Genomic DNA, 18,006 nt, shown 5'->3' with positions numbered 1-18,006 from the left:
AAAATACAATTTAAATGAAATTACTTTGAAGATATGGTATTAAATTGTCCTTGCCACTGAAACCCGGAAAATGCAAGCTCAGCCTGCAAGGTGATAAGTTAAAATAAATTTCCTTGAGTGATGAGACCAGTGTATATGTAATGATTCCAAGACAATTAATACCAACACTTTTAGGCAATATTAACCGTTGAAAAATGAATAGCTTTAAGATTTCAATCTCTCTGTTCATCCCTCTGGCTTCTATAATAGTTTCTTCCCTTATATTGGTTTTTGAGCTGAACTATCTGTTAATGTAGTTCCGTCAGGTCTGACTATTAATCTAGAAACATGCATTTAAGGTTGATTGGGAGCTTAAGTTGAAGAACTGACTACAAATGATACATGCAAGTGTTAGGTTTTCATATCCTCTTCAAACATATTGATAAATCTCACTGCCATCCATGAGAATTAAAATCAGTGCAAAGGGAAGGAGATACCCTAGTTTCCGGATGTATTTTTGTGTTTCTCCAAGACTGCAAATAGAATGATTTTAATAGCACAGTGTGATGTGGCACTTCTCAAACTAGTCAAAACCAGTTTTAGAGTCAAAGAACCATGGGATTATAGAATATCAGACTGGAAGGAACCTCAGATTGTTGGGGCTAACCCTCTCATCTTGCAAAGGAGGAGACTAACCCAGAGAAAGGGGCTGTAATGATGATGATAATGTTGATGATGACAATGCAATGATGTCAATATCAACATAAAAACAGCTAATTTTTATTGACTACTATGTACCAGACATTGTTCAAAATGTTTTCAAGTATTAACTCATGTAATCTTCATGGCCAGGATCTGCATGTTGCCCAGCTCCAGGGGTGCACCATTCACACTGTATTCTGTTTGGATGGCGCCACTCAGAGTTATGAAACATGGCCACCGTGATTACAAAAAGCTCAAAAGAGTAGGGGGACATTCATTGATTTTGGCTGCTCAGCGTCCACACTTTTTCTTTGGAAAATTACCCTCTATTAGCTTCCTATTGCTACTCTACCAAATTACCCCAAACATAGTGGCTTTAAAAATACACATTTATTCTCTTATAGTTCTAGAGACTGTATGTCCTAAAATGGACTAGAAGGATGGGTTCCTTCTGGGAGTTCTAAGAAGAATTCATTCTCTTGCTTTTTCTAGCTTCAAGAGGCCACCTGCATTTCCTTGGCTCATAGCCCCCTCCTCCATCTCCAAAATCAGCAGCAGAGCACCTTCAGATCTCTTTCTAGGTCCCTCTGCTTCCATTATCATGTCACCTTCTCTATCTATGACCCTCCTTGCTCCTTCTTAAAAGGACCCTTGTGATTACATTGGGCCCACCCAAATAATCCAAGATAACCTCCCCATCTCAAGATCCTTAATCACATCTTCAAAGTCCCTTTTGCTCCATAAGTTAACATAGTCACAGCTTCCAGGGGTTCAGACATGGACATCTTTGGGGGACCTTAATCAGCCTACCACATATCCTTCCCCACTTGGCTCATGTGGTCATGAGATGGTGATAAGATGGACTCCGCTCCCTGATGCAGGCCTCGCCAACCAACATATTCAACCCCAGACCAGAGTGGTGGCTCAGGGGCGGGCAACTACATGAGTGGAGTCAATGCTGAGGCTTTTCCAAAAACTAATAAAGAAGAGGCACATTTTTATGGGCTTGTTAATTAGATTGTATATAAACCTAGTGCTGAAAATGACCACTGAGAGAGCTGCCTAAGAATGAAGATAACATGGAAGGGCTAACACTTCCCTTTCCAGCAGTACAGTGGATTAGACACCCTAAACTTCTCTCCCAATCAAAACAATTAAAATTCTGGGAAGAACTTCTTCTTTAGCCCATGAAGGATTAATTAACATAGGAATTGTCCACCCACCATAAACAACTAGAAAATTTAACAAAATATATAAGACAACTGCATCTGGATATGGAACAACAGAATCATAATCCCAGAAGAAGAAAAACAAACAAGATGAGCCTTAAAATTACCCTCACTTACTGCCAAAAAGCAGTTTCCAAGACATGGATCAGGAAGAGGAACCAAAACAAGCCCAGTGGCCCAGCTGAGTTGAGGATACAGAGATCCAAGTTCAGAGAGGCCACAGCACTTATCACTTGGGCAAAGTATTGGAGAGGAGGAAACTGCAGAGGGTTCCAGAAAGCTGCAGAGATGTCTAGTACTGACTGCTATTTTGCACATGCAAAGAGTGAAACTCCACATAGGCAGGAAAAGAGTCATCAGTAATCAGAAAGGATTAGGCTGAGCAACTTCCAGAGCTCATATGGAGCTGGAAATAGTTCACATTCTCACCAGCCAAAGTAGAGAGATCTTGAAATACATGGAGCATTAGGTAACATCCTCAAAGGAATCATGTCACAGTAATGATGATAAATTAACAACAGAATAAAGGTCACTCTGGTTTTACCCTAACAAAACTCAAAAGGAAGCATCAAAAGGATCAAGCTGATTTGAAAGTAACTTAAGTGTATGACAGAACAAAGCCCAATACTCTTCAAAGAAATACAACTAAATCAAATACTCAACAATGTAAAATCCACAATGCTCATCACCCAATCAAAATTGCTAGGCTTGCAAACAAAAAAAGAAAATATGACTCATAACTAAGAGAAAAATCAGTCAACAGAAACAGACTCAAAAATGACCATGATGAGGAAATTAACAGTAAGGATATGAAGGCAGCTCTTATAAATATGGAATAGTTAAAAGACCCAGAAACATCCACCCACCTGTCCCGGGGTCCATTCTGTTTGCCAGCTTAGGGAAGCCACAGTGTCTATGGAGCTGAGGTCCAGCTGCTCCAGCTCACTCTCATTAAGAGCCAGAGCAATGCACCCCAGGGAGACGATATGGTGTTCTCTCCAGTAAGATGGCATGTCCCAAACCTTTAGGCAAAAAAAGAAAATAGATTAGACTGAACACTGGTGATGGTATTTACAATGATTTGAATGTTTGTGCCCCTCTAAAATGCATATGTTAAAACCTAATCTCCAATGTGATAGTATTGGAAGGTTGGGCCTTGGGAGATGATTAGGTCATAAGGGTGGAGCCCTCATGAGTGGGATTAGTGCCCTTGTAAAAGAGACCCCAGAGAGCTAGCTACAAGCTAGTCCCTTTCCACCATGTGAGGACACAGTGAGAAAGCACCATCTATGAAAAACAAGTCCTTACCAGATACTGGATCTGCCAGTGCTTCAATTTTTGATTTCTCACCCCCCAGAACTGTGAGAAATAAATTTCTGTTTATAAGTTACCAGTCTATGATATTTTGTTATAACAGCCTGAATGGACAAAGGCAGTATCTAAAATAGACATAAGGAGGCTAGGTGCAGTGGCTCACACTTGGAATCTCAGCATTTTTGGAGGCCAAGGCATGCAGATCACATGAGGCCAGGAGTTCAAGACCAGCCTGGCCAACATAACGAAACCCTGCCTCTACTAAAAATACAAAAAAAAAAAAAAAATTAGCTGTGCATGGTGGCGCACACCTGTAATCCCAGCCACTTGGGTGGCTGAGGCACAAGAGTCACTTGCAGAAGTTGCAGTTAGCCAAGATGGTGCCACTGTACTCCAGCCTGGGTGACAGAGCGAGACCCTGTCTCAAAGAAATAAAAATAAAACAGACATAGGGAAACCTATTGTGCAGCATGGTGACCACAGTTGATAATAATGTGTTGAATGGTTGAAAATTGTGAAGAGAGTAGATGTTAAATATTCTCACAACAAAAACTGACAACGGACAAGTATGAAAGGTGATTGACATGTTAGCTTGCTTTAACCATTCCCCAATGTATACATACATCAAAACATCATATTGTATATATGTATACACCATAAATATATATAATTTGTATTTGTCAACTATCCCTTAATAAAAAATAAATAAAAATTAAAAAGACATAGGGTAAATCTTAATATAAAGCTCTCTTTTAAATCAATAATAAAAAGATGACTATATTTGTTTTAAAAAAAGATAGACAAAAGACATCAACAAGGAATTCACAAAAGAAAAATTAAATGTATGGGGAAAAGTTTATTCTCAGTCATAATTAAAGAAATATACATTAAAAACAATCAGACCACGTTGATTCATCACATGTCAAGAAGTATAAAGACTTATCACCATTTACGATACTGGAAAGATACAAGGTAAGGGATACCCTCATTTGTTGTAGTTGAGAATATAAGTTGGTACATACTCTTGAGAGGGCAATTTGGCTTATCTGTAGCAAAAGCTTTTAAAGTATTTATATTCTTTGACCCAGGAATTCCACCTGTGGGAATTTAGCCTGAGTAAATGAGACAAGTACCCAACAGTATATGTATAAAGGCATACATTGAGGCACTTTTTTAATGCAACCTGAAAGTCTAACAATTAGCTAAATAAATAAGAACTAACCATAAATAAAATGAAGTTGCCCCTGTGGATACCTCCACCAAAGATTGGTTCCAGGACTTCTTAAAGATACCAAAATCCATGGATATTCAAGTCCCTTATATAAAATAGTGTAGTATTTGCATATAATCTATGCACATCCTCCTGTATACTTTAAATCATCTCTAGATTACTTATAATACCTGATGCAATATAAGTGCTATGTAAATATGTACAAAATGTTATGTCAAAAATGCTACTGTATTTTTATGTGTATTGTTTTTTATTGTTATATTGTTATTTGGAGCATTTTTTCTAAATACATTCTACCTGAGGTTGGTTGAATCTGCAGATGTGGAACCCATTGATATGGAAGGCTAATTGTATTACAAAGCTATTTAAAATACTGATATAGGCTAGATGCTGTGGCTTACACCTGTAATCCCAACACTTTGGGAGGCCAGGCAGACAGATCACTTGAGGTCAGGAGTTCGAGACCAGCCTGGCCAACATTGTGAAACCCCATCTCTACTAAAAATACAAAAATTAGCCGGGCATGGTGGTGGATGCCTGTAATCTCAGCTACTTGGGAGGATGAGGCAGGAGAATTGCTTGAACCTGGGAGGCAGAAGTTGCAGTAAGCCAAGACCACACTATTGTACTCCAGCCTGGGCAACAAGAACAAAACTCCATCTCAAAAAATAAATAAATAAATAAAATACTGACATAGATGTACATTTTGGATATGAAAAAATATGCAGTCTGTACTGTTGGGTGTAGAAAGCAAGTTATTGAATAGTAGGTAAGTATAATATCATTTTTGTAAAACATGAGATATATGTATGAAATATATAAAATAATATTTTTTATATACATAGTTTTGGAGTGTGGTAAGCTTCAAGTGAATATACCAAAATATCAACAGTGCTTATCTGCTGAACAGTGCTTATCAAAATATCAACAGTGAGTAAAAGATTATCACTGATTTTCTTCTTTATTATTTTCTGACTTTTCTACAATAAACTTGAAGTACTCATATAATACATAAATACAGTTATATTTATAATTTTAAGACATTGAATTGTTTAACCCTTGAGGGTAACTAGATATTCCACAACCATGTAAAGAGCTAAAACAGGGCTGGGTGCAGTGGCTCATGCCTGTAATCCCAGCACTGTGGGAGGCCAAGGTGAGCAGATCTATTGAGGCTAGGGGTTTGAGACAAGCCTGGCCAAACAAACCCCGTCTCTACTAAAATACAATTATTAGCCAGGCATGGTGGCTTGTGCCTGTAGTCCCAGCTACTCAGGTGGCTGAGACACAAGAATCACTTGAACCCGGGAGGCAGAGTTTGCAGTGAACCACAGATCGCGCTGCTGCACTCCAGCCTGTACGACAGAGCAAGACTCTGTCTTAAAAGAAAAAGAAAAAAAAAGAAAGAAAAGCTAAAACAGGCCACAAAGGGACCTTTTCCTTTTATTTATTTATTTGAGACAGAGTCTCGCTCTATCACCAGGCTGGAGTGTAGTGATGCAATCTCGGCTCACGGCAACCTCCGCCTCCCGGGTTCAAGCAATTCTCCTGCCTCAGCCTCCCGAGTAGCTGGAACTACAGGTGCATGCCACCACACCCGGCTAATTTTTGCATTTTGAGTAGAGATGGGGTTTCACCATGTTGGCCAGGCTGGTCTCGATCTCTTGACCTCGTGATCCGCCTCCCAAAGTGCTGGGATTATAGGCATGAGCCACTGCACCCAGCCTATTTTTATTTATTTTTGAGACAAGGTATCAGCTCTGACGCCTAGGCTAGAGTGCACTGGCGCAATCTTGGCTTACTGCAACCTCCACCTCCCGGGTTCAAGCCATTCTCCTGCCTCAGCCTCCTGAGTAGCTGGAACTACAGGCACATGACACCACGCCTGGCTAATTTTTGCATTTTGAGTAGAGACAGGGTTTCACCATGTTGGCCAGCCTGGTCTCGAACTCCTGACCTCCCGTGATCCGCCCGCCTCGACCTCCCAAAGTGTTGAGATTACAGGCATAAGCCACTGCACCCAGCCAACAAAGGGACCTTCTTAAAGATGGAAAGCTACTTCCAGTCCTCTTTTTACTCCTTTCTGTTATATTTTCAGACAAATTTGCAAATGATTCTGAGAAAACCTGCTGTGAGCAGCAGCTGGGGCTCTCCAGGTGAAGGAATAAAGCCTAATTCCTGCAAACCACCTTGGTCAGAGGCACTGGGACATCCACAGAACTTGATTCACTGAGCATCCGCTAGATGCCAAGACACATCTCATCCCATTCTCTGCCACAGCCCTAAGAGGGAGGAACTGGAAATTTCCTCCTTTCTCAGATAAGGAGATCACAATATCACTGAGCTGATGCAGTAAAATTTCAAGATGATGTATGGGAAAACTGCTCGAGGAGGGCTCTATGTGCAGAAATGCTGAACTGGTTTTGGTGTTTTTCTTTTTTCCTCTGTTTAATGTTTCCTCCCTGAGGTGGGCTTCACCTGTATTGCTTTCTCCTTCAGGGTCATCAGCTGAGGCCGGCTGAAACCCTGGACAGCTCCCAGCAGTTCCACAGTCCTGATGAATGTGTCTTCCTCCATGCACCGCAGGTCCTCCAGGGCCCAGCAGGCATTGGCTTCGGCCAACTTGAAGATGTCATCAGAAGAGGGGGCCACGACTCCATGGCAACCTGAAGAAAGGAGAGATGCAGGGAAGGAGAAGAGGAAAGAGAATTTCAGGAAATGTTAGTGTATTGAAATGAGTAACATTCTTCGCCAGTCAGATTTATGCATGGAAGGGACTACAGAGTAAAAGCAGAGAGCAGGAGCCCAGGGACCAGTTTGAATCCCACTTCTGCCATTTCTTGCTAATTACTGGGTAACAAAGTCATGGAAATGCCAGGTTTTGCACATCCACATGCACAAACTAGGAGCGGTGCAACATTACAATTAAACTACAAATTCCTTGAGGGCAGTAAGAGCTGGTGGTGAACAGTCCTGACTTTCGATTCAAATCCAAGGCTATTTAACCTCGCTGTATTTCAGTTTTCTTGTCTATAAAATGGAAATAAAATCACCTCATAGGATGGTTGTGAAAACTAAATGTGTTATATGTAAAGCACTTAGAACAGTGCCACGCATACAGTAAGCACTCGATACACAATTTCTGTTGCCTATCTTACCCCCTATGCCTTTGAGTTTGCAACCCAGCATAAAGATTCCAAAATTATGCAGCAGCCTTCCTATAAAAATGGGAAGATGGGCTGCACGGTGGCGCATGTCTTTAATCCCAGCACTTTGGGAGGCCAAGGCAGAAGGATCACTTGAGCCCAGGAATTCAAGACCAGCCTGGGCAGCATGGTAAGACCTCACCTCTAAAAAAAAAAAAACTACAAAATATTAGCTAGGCATGGTGCCACATGCCTGTAGTCCCAGCTACCCAGCAGGCTGAGGTGGGAGGATCACCTGAGCCTGGGAGGTCAAGATTGCAGTGAGCTGTGATCACACCTACTCTCCAGCCTGGGTAATGGTGAGACCCTGTGTCAAAATAAAATAAAAAATAAAAACCAGGAAGATGAGTTGCTGTCCATGAAAATCATAGTGGAGGTTGTGGCTTTCCCATCCCAAGAGAAAAGAGAAATGAGCCCATTGCATTTCTCTTGGCAACAGGAAAAACATCCATTTCGGTCTTTGAATAATGTGAACCTTACCTACTCAAACCAGTTACCAACCAACATGCAAGTGAGATATTGTCGTTGCTGGATCTGATGTGCCCAACCTGGGAGAAAACTCTAGGATCCTTAAGAGCAACCCTGGATTTCTTATCTTAGCAGCAGACCACCACTGATGCTGACAGATGCACCAACCCCACCCAAGGCCAGGGTATTTCCCGAGCCCCATGGCCTCTCTCTTCTCATTGCACCTTCAATGGAAATTCACTGCATTCCAATCAAGAAGCAAAAGTAGACCAGATCAAAGATGCCAGTTGTGGTCCTCAAACATCTTTATCATAAGCCACTTGGAGAGGACTAAAGACTCATCCCTCCCTAGGCCAACCCCCAGCCCACCCTCTAGTGAAAACAACATCAGTGATAGCACAGAACTAGAGAGGGCAGAATGGTTGACTAGTATATCAGGAACTTGGTCTTATCACTGTGTCTGTCCAGGGCTTAGAATAGAGCCTGGTACATAGTAGGTGTTCAGCAAATATCTGTGGAGTGAGTGAACACACACACACAAATTAATATAAAACCAAGCGGTAATTCTGCTAATCCATTAATCACTAAAGCACAGCAGCAATTAATACCCAGAACCAACTAAAGAACACTCAAACTATGCACTGATACCAGAGCTTCCTTCCCCTGAGCATGGAAAGCCTTATTTTGTGTACCACATGCACACAGTAAGAGCTCTGCAATATGATGACATGGACTGCTAGACCTTGAGGGCAGTGGGAGCCAGTGGTGGTCACCACCAGCTTTGGGTACAAATCCAAGAACTGCCATTTACTAATTCTGTGACTTTAGACAAGTCCCTTAGTCTCCTAAGCCCCAGTTTCCTTCATTTAAAAAACAAGAGAACACCCAAGCCTGGAAATCTGCAGCCCTAAATGGGAATAGGGATTCCTGTTTTCACGCCCAAATGTTAGGTTTTGGCCTGCCACATCCCACTATCCTGTACCCATATAAACCCCAAACCCCAGGCTCCATGAGCATACAAGCAGATGAGCAGATGAATAGAAGAGAAGAGGAGCAGAAGAGCAGCATGGCAGAGAAAGGAGCATCTGAAGGCCAAGAAGAGTTTGGCTGGGGACAGTTGGAGAGGAGATTGGTCACAGGACAGCCAAACTCCAGGGGAAGATCATCTTCCCACTCCACCCCCTTTCTAGCTCCCCATCCATCCCACCGAGAGCCACCTCCATTACCCAATAAAACCCCACATTCACCAAGAAAAAAAAAAAAAAAAACGGGAGAACAAGATAATGCATGGAGGAATAATCACCCAAGGTAGACATAAATCCAATTGTGATACTTCTTTGCTCGATGTCACACGATTCCTCCACCCAGAGTAAAAGCCAAAGTCATTAGGGTTTCCTTTAACAGTCACTACATGGCTGGCCTTGTCTCTCACTCCCCTCCAAACACACTGGCCCTTACCTCCCACTCATGGAAGTGGTCCTGTCGCACTCTCTGCCTGGAAGACTCTAATTGAAAATATCCACATGGACCACTCTCCCTTGGGTCTTCATTCAAATGTCACCTCTCAATAAGACGTTCCTTCATGATTCTCTTTTCACATGACAGTCCCCTCTCAACACTCGTGGTGCATTCCCTTGCTTTATTTTCCTTCTTGGCACTTTTCATACAATATACCATATATTTTACTTATGTATGGAAATTTATTGTCTTGCTACCCTCCATTTGAAAGTAAGCTCTTTATTTACAAAATTGGTGCTTAACGAATATTTGTTGGGTGGATGAAAGCAAGCACTGACTGTCAACTACTATCATTGGGGGTGATTAACTTTGTCTCCTCATGCCTGGCCCCAGTCTGCACTTAGTAGGTGCATGGTAATAATAATAAAATATCTAACACTTGGACAGGCATGGTAGCTCACATCTATAATCCCAGCACTATGGGAGACCAAGGCAGGAGGATCACTTGAGGCTCAGAGTTCAAGATCAGCCTGGGCAACACAGCAAGACCCTATCTCTACAAAAAAATAAAAAATTATCCAGATGTGGTGGTGCATGCCTGTAGTCCCAACTACTTGTGAAGCTGAGGTGGGAGGATCCCTTGAGTCCAGGAGGTCGAGGCTGTAGTGAACCATGATTGCACCACTGCATTCCAGCCTGGGTGGCAGAGCGAGGCCCTGCCTCTATAAAATCAAATTTTAGGCCGGGGGCAGTGGCTCACACCTGTAATCCCAGTATTTCGGGAGGCCAAGGCAAGTGGATCACCTGAGACCAGCGTTCAAGACCAGCCTGGCCAACATTGTGAAACCCCGTCTTTACTAATAATACAAAACTTAGCCAGGCGTGGTGGCACATGCCTATAATCCCAGCTAGTCAGGAGGCTGAGGCAGGAGAGTTGCTGTAATCTGGGAGGTGGAGGTTGCAGTGGGCCAAGATCATGCCACTATACTCCAGCCTGGGTGACACTCCAGCAAGACTCCATCTCAAAAAAATAAAAAAAATCAAATTTTAAAAATATCTAGTACTTATTAAAGATCTGCTACATGCCAGGCATTCCTGTAAGCATGTTTCTGGGTTTAAACCCATTAATTCTCACAATAACCCAGTGAGGTAGAGACTTTCATTATCCCCATTTGATAAAGGATGAAAACTGAGGCACACAGAGGTTAAAGAGCTTACCCAAAGCCACACAGCCAGTAAGTGGCAGACTCAGGAGTGAAATCTAGCCAGCCCGGCCCTGTCACTGCTATGTTAAACCACTAATCCATGTTGGTCCTTTAAGTCAATCCTACTGAAATGTTTGTTACACATATTCACGCATTAAACCTACTAGCCTGGGTATGGAGTATGGGACATGATTCCACGTCACTTTACAAAAGTGTAACTCTTTTTTTTTTTTTTTTTTTTGAGACAGAGTCTCGCTGTCACCCAGGCTGGAGTGCAGTGGTGCCATCTCAGCTCACTGCAACCTTCATCTCCTGGGTTCAAGCAATCCTTGTGTCTCAGCCTCCTGAGTAGCTGGGACTACAGGTGTGCACCACTACACCCGGCTAATTTTTGTGTTTTTAGTAGAGACAGGGTTTCGCCATGTTGGCCGGGCTGGTCTTGAACTCCTGACCTCAAGTGATCTGCCCACCTCAACCTCACAAAGTGCTAGGATTACAGGCTTGAGCAACCGCACCTGACCCAAAAGTGTAATTCTTTTGCCTATAGATTTTGTCATTCTATTGCTTTGCAGACATTTCATCCAGTTCCCTGCATAAGGAGGCCTCTTGATGTCAGGGATCCTGCCCAAAACATTAATTACTATGTCAGCAATGGCTCAGATACCCTGAAAACACTCACTAGGCATAGGGTCAGAGCTGGGGATCTTATCACTGCTGTTCCGAACAGATTGAAAGACAGCCCAGAGGAATTCTTTAGGGGGCAGGGTCCTGGCCATCTTGGAAGCTGCTTGCAGAAGGATCTCAGGAAACTGTGTGAAAGAAGATGAAAGAAGAGGAATAATAATTAAAACCCCTTAAATACAGATTGAAATTAGAGTTGAAACTGTCACACTACTTACTGCCTTCATTCTTTGTTATAGCAACTTCTCATATAAATCTATTCCCTAGTCCCACTAATGTGGTCTCTATAAAGAATCCTATAAAATGATACTCAACTTCAATAAAAATCCAATAAAGTCTAAAAAACATAAGTAAATCACTTTTCACCCATCAGATTGTCAAAAATAAAATAAAGTGCTAATACTTAATGCTGGGCACATTCATTTTTCCGTGGGACTGTCAAACTGTGCACTATTAGCAGAGCAATCTGGTAATATCGACAAAAAAATGTAGGTTAGGCCAGGTGTGGTGGCTCATACTTGTAATCCCAGCATTTTGGGAGGTCAAGGCAGGCAAATCACTTGAGGTCAGGAGCTCAAGACTGGCCTGGCCAACATGGTGAAACCCCATCTCCACTAAAAATACAAAAATTAGCCAGTCGTGGTGGCATGAGCCTGTCATCCCAGCTACTTAGGAGGCTGAGACAGAAGGATCACCCGAGCCCAGGAGGCTGAGGTTGTAGTGAGTCGAGAGCATGCCACTGCACTCCAGCCTGGGTGATGGGAGTAAAACCCTGTCTCAGAAAAAAACAAAAAAAAGTATGTGTACCTACCCCTTTTATGGTTTGGTGCTATTTCAAAGTTTTTACTAAACTTTATATTTAATATAGTTTGGATGTGTACCCCACCCAAATCTTATTGAAATGTAATCCCCAGTGTTGGAGGTGGGGCCCAGTGAGAGGTGATTGGATCATGGGGGCAGATTTCTCATGAATGGTTAAATACAATCCCCTTGGTACTGTCCTCACAATAGTGCGTGCGTTCTCTCGAGATCTTGTTGTTTAAATGCATGTAGCATCTCCCCCATCACGCTCTTGCTCCTGTGTCGGCCAAGTAAGATGTGTCTGCTCCCCCTTCGCCTTCCGCCATGATTGTAAGTTTCCTGAGGCCTTCCCAGAAGCTGGGCAGATGCCAGCATCATGCTTCCTGTACAGTCGGCAGAGCCATGAGCCAATCAATCCTCTTTTCTTGTCTTTTTTTTTTTTTTTTTTCAGAGTCTTGTTCTGTTGCTCAAGCTGGAATACAGTGGTGTGATCTCCACTCACTGCAACCTCCACCTCCCAGGCTCAAGTAATTCTCGTGCCTGAGCCTCCTGAGTAGCTGGGATTACAGGCATGCAGCACCAAGCCAGGCTAATTTTTTTTTTATTTTTATTGTAGACAAGGTTTCACTATCTTGGCCTGGCTGGTCTCAAACTCCTGGCCTCAAGTGATTCACCCACCTCGGCCTCCCAAAGTGCTGGGATTACAGATGTGAGCCACTGTGCCTGGCAGTGTTTGTTTGTTTGTTTAGACAGAGTCTCGCTCTATCACCCAGGCTGGAGTGCGGGGCACGATCTCGGCTCACTGCAAGCTCCGCCCCCCGGGTTCACGCCATTGTCCTACCTCAGCCTCCCGAGTAGCTGAGACTACATGCGCCCACCACCATGCCCGGCTAATTTTTTGTATTTTTTAGTAGAGACGGGGTTTCACCCTCTTAGCCAGGACGGTCTCAATCTCCTGACCTCGTGATCTGCCCGCCTCGGCCTCCCAAACTGCTGGGATTGCAGGCATGAGCCACTGCAACTGGCCCTTTTCTTTTTTTTTTAATTTAACTTTTATTTTAAGTTCAGGGGTACGTGGCAGGTTTGTTATATAGGTAAGCTTGTGTCATGGAGGTTTGTTGTACAAATTATTTAATCACCCAGGTATTAAGCCTAGTACCCATTAGTTATTTTTGCTGATCTTCTCCCTCCTCCCACCCTTCACTCTCCAATAGGCCCCAGTATCTGCTGTTCCATTCTATGTGACAACATGTTCTCATCATTTAGCTCCCACTTATAAGTAAGAACATGCGGTATTTGGTTTTCTGTTTCTGCATTCGTTTGCTAAGGATGATGGCCTCCAGCTCCATCCATGTCCCTGCAAAGAACACGATCTCATTCTTTTTTATGGCCACATAGTATTCCATGTAAACCTCCTTTCTTTATAAATTACCCAGTCTCAGGTATTTCTTTAAAGCAATGCAAGAACTGCCTAACACAGGTCAGGTGCGGTGGCTCACACCTGTAATCCTAGCACTTGGGAGGCCCAAGCAGGCAGATCACCTGAGGTCAAGGGTTCAAGACCAGCCTGGCCAACACGGTGAAACTCCGTTTCTACAAAAAATACAAAAATTCACTCGGCGTGGTGATGTATGCCTGTAATCCCTGCTACTCAGGAGGCTGAGGCGGGAGAATCACTTGAACCCAGGAGGCGGAGGTTGCAGTGAGCCGAAATCGTGTCACTGCATTCTGGCCTGGGCAACAGAGCTAGACTCCATCTCAAAAAAGAGAAAGAAAAAAAGAATTGCCTAACACAACATTTGTCATGAAAAGGAGGTGAAGAAGGGTTGTCTCAACATCCTGGGTGGAGACTAGCAATGAGGGGACTTAGGGGACTTTGGGTTGCCTTGGAGAAAGTGCCATGTCTCATCTAGAACGAATACACTTTGTCAAGACTCGGGATTTTATTAGAAGGCCTGTCCATGGGCCCAGATAATCCATCAGGCTCTACAAACAGCTATGCCTCACTGGGTCCCAGCTCACCCAGAGAGCAAGCCTCTCAGCCTATGTAGCTCCCCTTTCTAGTCTCATCTTCAGAATTAGAGTCACAGTCTAGGCCAGCAGTTCTCAACCCTGGCTGTACCTAAGAGTCACCTGGGACACCCAGAGCCAGCCCCTAAAGATTCTGACTCAGTCGGGCTGGGCTGGATACCATGGATTGGTCCCTCTTGGAATCTCCCCAGATGATTCTAATGTGCAGCTGAGGCTGAAGGCAACCACTCTAAGACAGTTAACTTTTAGAAAGCAATGTGCATAGTGGAGTGAATGGCATTTTCCATTTTGTATTTTGTAAAGAAGAGTGTGTGTATGCTCTTGTGTTTTTAGTAGAGACAGGGTTTCGCCATGTTGGCAAGGCTTGTTATATAGGTATTTTTATCCCTATATAAAACTTGTTATATAGGTATTCAGGATATTTCTGAAAGGATGCAGAAGAGATTGGGGACAGCAATTGCCTCTGAAGAGGGAGGCTAGGGAACTAGAAGTCTGGGGTGGGAGGGAGACTTGCTTCTCATCCTATTATCTTTGGTGCGATTGGGATTTGTTAACCAGGAGCATGTATTACTTGTTTTATTAAACATTTCCAGTATTTAAAAAAAGAGTATACAGAATAATACAACAAAACACCCATGTCCTCACAACCCAACTTAAGAAATAAAACATCACAATATAAATAATAAGTCCCTCCTTCACTCTTTGCCTTTCTCCTTCCCCAGAAGTAACTGTCACTCTGAATTTGGCATTCACTTTTACACTTCTCTTACATATAAACTTGGCTTACATTTGCTTTAAATTAATTCAGCTACTATTTATCTATTTACTTTGTATCCTACTATAGATATTCTTTTGCAATCTGGGTTTTTTTTTAACTCTACACTGTGTTTTTGAGATTTCACAGTGTTGATACAAGACTTTTTCAATTTCAGAAGTTGATTTTTTTAAGATTAGATAGATATATGGATGTTCTCACTGATATGTGGGAGCTAAACTATGAGGACCCAAAGGCATAAGAATGATACCATGGACTTTGGGGACTTGGATGGAAGAGTGGGAGGGGCCAAGGGATAAAAGACTACAAATATGTTGCAGTGTATACTGCTCAGGTGATGGGTGCACCAAAATCTCACAAATCACCACTAAAGACCTTACTCATGTAACCAAACACCACCTGTATCCCAATACCTTATGGAAAAATAAAAATAATAATAAACATCTAAACATAAGAAAAACAAGGAAGGAAAAAAAATAGATGGATATATAACATTTGTGCATCAGGGCCGGGCATGGTGGCTCACGCCTGTAATCCCAGCACTTGGGAGGCCGAGGCGGGCAGATCACTTGAGGCCAGGAGTTCAAGACCAGGCTGGCCAACATGGTGAAGCCCCATATCTACTAAAAATATAAAAATTAGCTGGGCATAGTGGCAGGGGCCTGTAATCTCAGCTACTCGGGAGGCTGAGGCAGGAGAATCACTTGAACCCAGGAAGCAGAGGTTGCAGTGAGCCGAGATTGCATCACTACACTCCAGCCTGGGCAACAGAGGGAGACTCCATCTCAAAATAAAATAAAATAATAAAATAAAAATAAACATTTGTGCATCAACTGCTTATAACTATATATTCAGACATCCAGAATATGATTTTACTGTGACTGGACTTCAGAATGTGTGCTGCGTGTGATCCTAGGTGAAGTTGTGTGTGTTCAGGCCCTGCTGAGCATGTGTGTCCATGTGCACCTTGTGCCTGCAAGTGCAGGTATGAGAGTGTGTGGATGTGCTTTGTGGGGTATCTGATTGTCATTCAGCAAACATTCACTCCTTTCCTGCCCTCCACCTCCATGGAAGGAGACTCCTTCCTGCCCCATTAAAGTTGGTCTTGGTCATGTAACTTACTTTGGCCATTGGAGTGTGGCAGAAGTGACAGCGTGCCAATTTCCAACCTAGGACTTAAGGAGAATTGTACTTATCCCTTCCCTTTTTTGGTAGTTTCACACCTTCATGGTGAGAAAAACAAGTTCTAGAGCAGGGCTGCCCCAGTGACACACAAATCAGGCAGCAAGAAACATATGCTAATTGTTCTATGCCCTTGAGATTGTGTGGCTTTGTTATGCAGCACAAATGACTAACTCATGCTTATTTTGCAGGACCCTTGGCCTAGACTGTCTAACTTCTGGGGTCTTACTCCTAGAAAAGTGTCATGCCCAAATGTAATGATCAATAAAGACTTGTTATTGGATTAAATGCGCTTGCACATGTGACTGCATACACTGGACATACATGTGCATGTGCATAGGGCACCAGCCAGTGTGAGAGCCAGAACAGGCGTGCGTGTGAGATGTACACTAATAGCAGAGTGGTAGCTAAGTAATATCTGCCTGCACACATCTGCCTGGGGGGCCACACAAAAGGGCCTGAGTTCATTTAGCTGTGGACTCACTCCCTTTTCCAGAACCTTGCACATCCTGGAATGGAGCTGGAAACATCTTAGCCCTTGGAGGCAGGGAGGAAGCTTCCAGAACCATAGACAGCAGTAAACCCAATGCTGTATAACTGACCACACTTTCTCTCCCCTTCAAACTCCTTCAGCCTTCTTAAGATGGAGCACAACATTACCTTTGTGGCTATAGAGCTTAATTCATCTCCTGAGAAAAGTACTAGAAAGGGTCCCAAGTCCTTCGTGGCCTCGGCTGTCCAGTGCTGAGGGAGTCTAAAAAGAGATAATAACCAGTAAAGTGAAAAAACATGCTGTGGTGGACATCTGTTGCCTTTTCCCCCAGCACCCTTTTCTTTCAGGAACAGATTGTCTTATACTCATGTCAATCACATGGTCCCACTTCCTTGACCGAGAAAACTGGCATGTGATGCAGGCTGACCAATCAGAGTCATCCCTGGGAGTTTTGATGGAACTATCAGAGAAGCTCTCCTTTCTCTGGTATCTCTGGCAGTAGGGGAGGATATTGGAGGACATTCATATTACCAAGTGGAAAAAGTAAAGACCACACCAAGGAACACAGAGCTGAGGGATGGGAGGAACATATTCCTGATGATATCATTTGAGACACGGGATTCAGCCATGCCTGAAGACCACCAGTGGAGTTTCCCGTTACATTCCATTCCTGAATTCAATACATTCCCATTCTCTTTAGTTTGAATTAAATTATTGAATTTCTGCCATTTACATCACAGTGTTTCCTTCTTCTCCCTCCTCAATAGAAGAGTAATTATATATTTCTTCCTTTTACTTTACCATAACAGTCTTCTCTTAGAATAAGAACAAACCTTTCTCTTGAACTTGGCAGGATAAAATAAAGGCACTGACCCAGAATCCACTGTTATTCTTGTATAGATCATAAATGCCTACAGTGAAGAGCATTACACTATCTTTGGTGACATCTCTAAAGGAGGTCTGCCCAATTAGCAGTGACAGCTGGTGGGAATGCAAAATCATACAGCCACTTTGGAAGACATTTTGGTGGTTTCTTACAAAAGCAAACATGTTTTTGCCATATAACCCAGCAAACACACTCTTTGGTATTTACACAAAGGAGTTGAAAACTTACGTCTACATGAAAACCTGTATATGGATGTTGATAGCAGCTTTATCCATAATTGCCAAAACTTGGAAGCAACCAAATGTCCTTCTGTAGGTGAATGGCTAAATAAACTGTGGTTCATTAAGACAATGAAATATGATTCA

General features: G+C 42.8%; 1 protein-coding gene across 3 annotated transcripts in view; it reads right to left on the bottom strand.

Moving 5' to 3' along the window:
- LOC129394093 (otoancorin-like) overlaps positions 1 to 17,554 on the bottom strand; it is a 34,741-nt gene extending 17,187 nt beyond the window's left edge. For 2 of the 3 annotated variants that reach the window (XR_010110246.1, XM_063597534.1), the window contains exons 1-4: positions 16,923 to 17,554; positions 11,472 to 11,601; positions 6,934 to 7,121; positions 2,777 to 2,932 (exon numbers count right to left, since the gene is read on the bottom strand). Coding sequence is in view for 2 of the 3 variants with exons in the window: in XM_063597534.1 (XP_063453604.1) it covers positions 2,777 to 2,932; positions 6,934 to 7,121; positions 11,472 to 11,568 (441 nt within the window). In the remaining variant the exon portion in view is untranslated. The remainder of the gene's footprint in view (positions 1 to 2,776; positions 2,933 to 6,933; positions 7,122 to 11,471; positions 11,602 to 16,922) is intronic. The other variant, XM_055099293.2, reaches the window with a different exon arrangement.
- Positions 17,555 to 18,006: the final 452 nt, after the last annotated feature.

The sequence above is a fragment of the Pan paniscus genome, chromosome 18 (genome assembly GCF_029289425.2).
Source record: "Pan paniscus chromosome 18, NHGRI_mPanPan1-v2.0_pri, whole genome shotgun sequence".
In the NCBI taxonomy this organism is placed as follows: Eukaryota; Metazoa; Chordata; class Mammalia; order Primates; family Hominidae; genus Pan; species Pan paniscus.
This window is presented reverse-complemented; position numbering and strand designations above follow the sequence as displayed.